The 2,500-nt window shown below is 43.6% G+C and overlaps 1 protein-coding gene across 2 annotated transcripts in view; it reads left to right on the forward strand.

Annotated features, from left to right (window-relative positions):
- LOC143033949 (adipokinetic hormone/corazonin-related peptide receptor variant I-like) overlaps positions 1-2,500 on the forward strand; it is a 271,859-nt gene that overhangs the window by 231,656 nt on the left and 37,703 nt on the right. For both annotated transcript variants that reach the window (XM_076199644.1, XM_076199645.1), the window contains one exon: positions 2,010-2,115. In XM_076199644.1, the coding sequence (XP_076055759.1) occupies positions 2,010-2,115 (106 nt within the window). The remainder of the gene's footprint in view (positions 1-2,009; positions 2,116-2,500) is intronic.

Genomic DNA, 2,500 nt, shown 5'->3' on the forward strand with positions numbered 1-2,500 from the left:
GATAATGGTGATGATGATGATGATGATGATGATGATGATGATGATGATGATGATGACGTAGATGATGATGATGATGATGATGATGATGATGATGATGATGATGATGATGATGATGATGATGATGATGATGATGATGATGATGATGATGATGATGATGATGATGACGATGACGATGATGATAATTATCCCGTTCTAGAGTCATTATTTTTATCTATCTATTATTATATTTTTTTTCTTGGGGGGGGAGGGCATTACTCAGAATGGACGACACCCTCATTCCTAACCCCTTTGCTGCGACCAGGATTCGAACCCCGCGCGCTTGACCTTTCTCGCCGGTCACCGAATCAATGACTCGCATTCGGATAATCTAACTTGATTCTAGGTAAGGATTAACTAACCCTTTCACTAAGATGACGCACTTCAAATATTACGGAGATGTGACGAGCCATGCACCAACCACTAACACAATCTCCCGCCAAGGGACAAAGAACAATAAGCGCTTTATGGTATGTGTTCCCGTACATCATTTTAAAGTTTTTTGACAAGAGAAAGAAGAAGAGGAGGAGGAGGAGGAGTCCTTAATCCCGAAGGAAAATAACCGTCTCCTTACCTAAGCATTTTTTTTTCTCCGAAGGACACTGAGTGTCTTCAGATGTGCCCGAGGCGAAGTGAGTAACTTTTCTCTGCTCCCAAAGGAGAATAAGCGCCTCCTTACGTAAGCATCTCCTTTTTTTTTTTTTTTATATGCCTCTGAGGGAAGAGAATGGGAAATGGGAAGTCCTCCTGCCAGAAGCTCCTCCTCCCTCTTCCTCTTCCTCCTCCTCCTCCTCTTCTAATCTCCTGCAGGAGGAAGGCTGTCCCTCCTGTATGATGTCCCCAAAAGTTACACTTCCCAGACGCCCCTACAGGCGAGGAGTGAGGCAAGGAGTAAGGAGAGGAGGAGCGAGGCGAGGAGGAGGGAAGTGAGGAGGAGCGAGTAGGGGAGACTATTTTTTTTTTCCTTCTTCGTCTTCTTTGTGGAAGACTCTTGTCCCACTAAGCCCGTTTGATCTTCGGCTTTTTCCCTCCGCCTGATAATGACACGGGGACTCCGCAGAGCAAACTCGAAATTTCTTCAAGAATGCCCAAGGCCGCGCCGCGTCGCGTCTAGTACTCCGTCACCGATAACCAGCGCTTCTATTCTTGGGGCCACCATCGCATCGAAGAGATTGAAAATTAAAGGTGGGATAGGAAGGATCTGAGGAGGGAAGAGGCAGAAAAGAAGAGGCAGAAAATTATAATACACGAATAATTTGACAAAATTTAAAGAAAGGGATAATCAAGATAATCTCGAAATATTTTTAATGCGAGATAATATTTTCAAAATAATTTCTAGATTGGAATTCTACTAGAAATTTATCCTATTTTTACACTACTCTATTTGGTAAGCTGCTCTTCCCCGAGTCTTTTTTGTTCGGACTCCCTGAAGTTTCAGTCCATGGCATTGTGTGCGTGCGTGTGTGTGTGTGTGTGTGTGTGTGTGTGTGTGTGTGTGTGTGTGTGTGTGTGTGTGTGTGTGTGTGTGTGTAGAGAGAGAGAGAGAGAGAGAGAGAGAGAGAGAGAGAGAGAGAGAGAGAGAGAGAGAGAGAGAGAGAGAGAGAGAGAGAGAGAGAGAGAGAGAGAGAGAGACAGACACAGAGAGAAAGAGAGAAAGAGATAGAGAGAAATAAATTATTTGCATGCTTCATGGCCTTTTTTCCCGACAACCGCCATATTCTTTTGCCATTTTTCTTCTGGCGTTATTATCATCACCAGCATTATCATCATCAATATCATTACTATTATATTATCATTATTATTATATGTTTACTACTACTACTACTATTATTATTATTATTATCATTATCATTATCATTATTATTATTATCATCATCATTATTATTACTGTTATCATTATTATCATAACCATGATTATTACTATTATTATTATCATAACTATTATCTTTATCATTATTTTCTTTTTGTTTCAGATATTTCGCCGTCGTCCACCCAATGAGCCTGAACGCGGCAGACCGGCGGGGCCGCATCATGCTGGGCTTCGCCTGGTGCCTCGCCGTCACCTGCTCCCTCCCACAGGTAGGTGGTCCCCCTCCTGACGAAGGCAACAGGTTCCTCCTCCAGGCGGTGACCTCTATTAAGGTGCAACCTTGAGGACTGGAACTCGGTCCCCGGAGCGAGTATCTTATTACTAGGGAATCTGTGAGTTGGGCCGGTGGACAGTGTCAGTTTTCTAGTTGTTGCAGATTTCCTAGAAAGACCTCTAGAAGGGGAGGTCCGGCTTTAGAAACGATAATGACAAGTTGCCTAACAGCTCCCCTCACACACAGGGCAAAGGCGATGGTGACCTTGGCTATTGATGGCAGCCAATTAGCACCTCGCGGCTCTCCTCCCCAACACTTAAAAATCTCACTCGTTTCTCCCAGTTTGGCATTCACTGCTTTAACATAAGAGAAATAAAAGA

This window comes from Oratosquilla oratoria, chromosome 16 (assembly GCF_046742065.1).
Source record: "Oratosquilla oratoria isolate Oo_2021 chromosome 16, ASM4674206v1, whole genome shotgun sequence".
Classification (NCBI taxonomy): Eukaryota; Metazoa; Arthropoda; class Malacostraca; order Stomatopoda; family Squillidae; genus Oratosquilla; species Oratosquilla oratoria.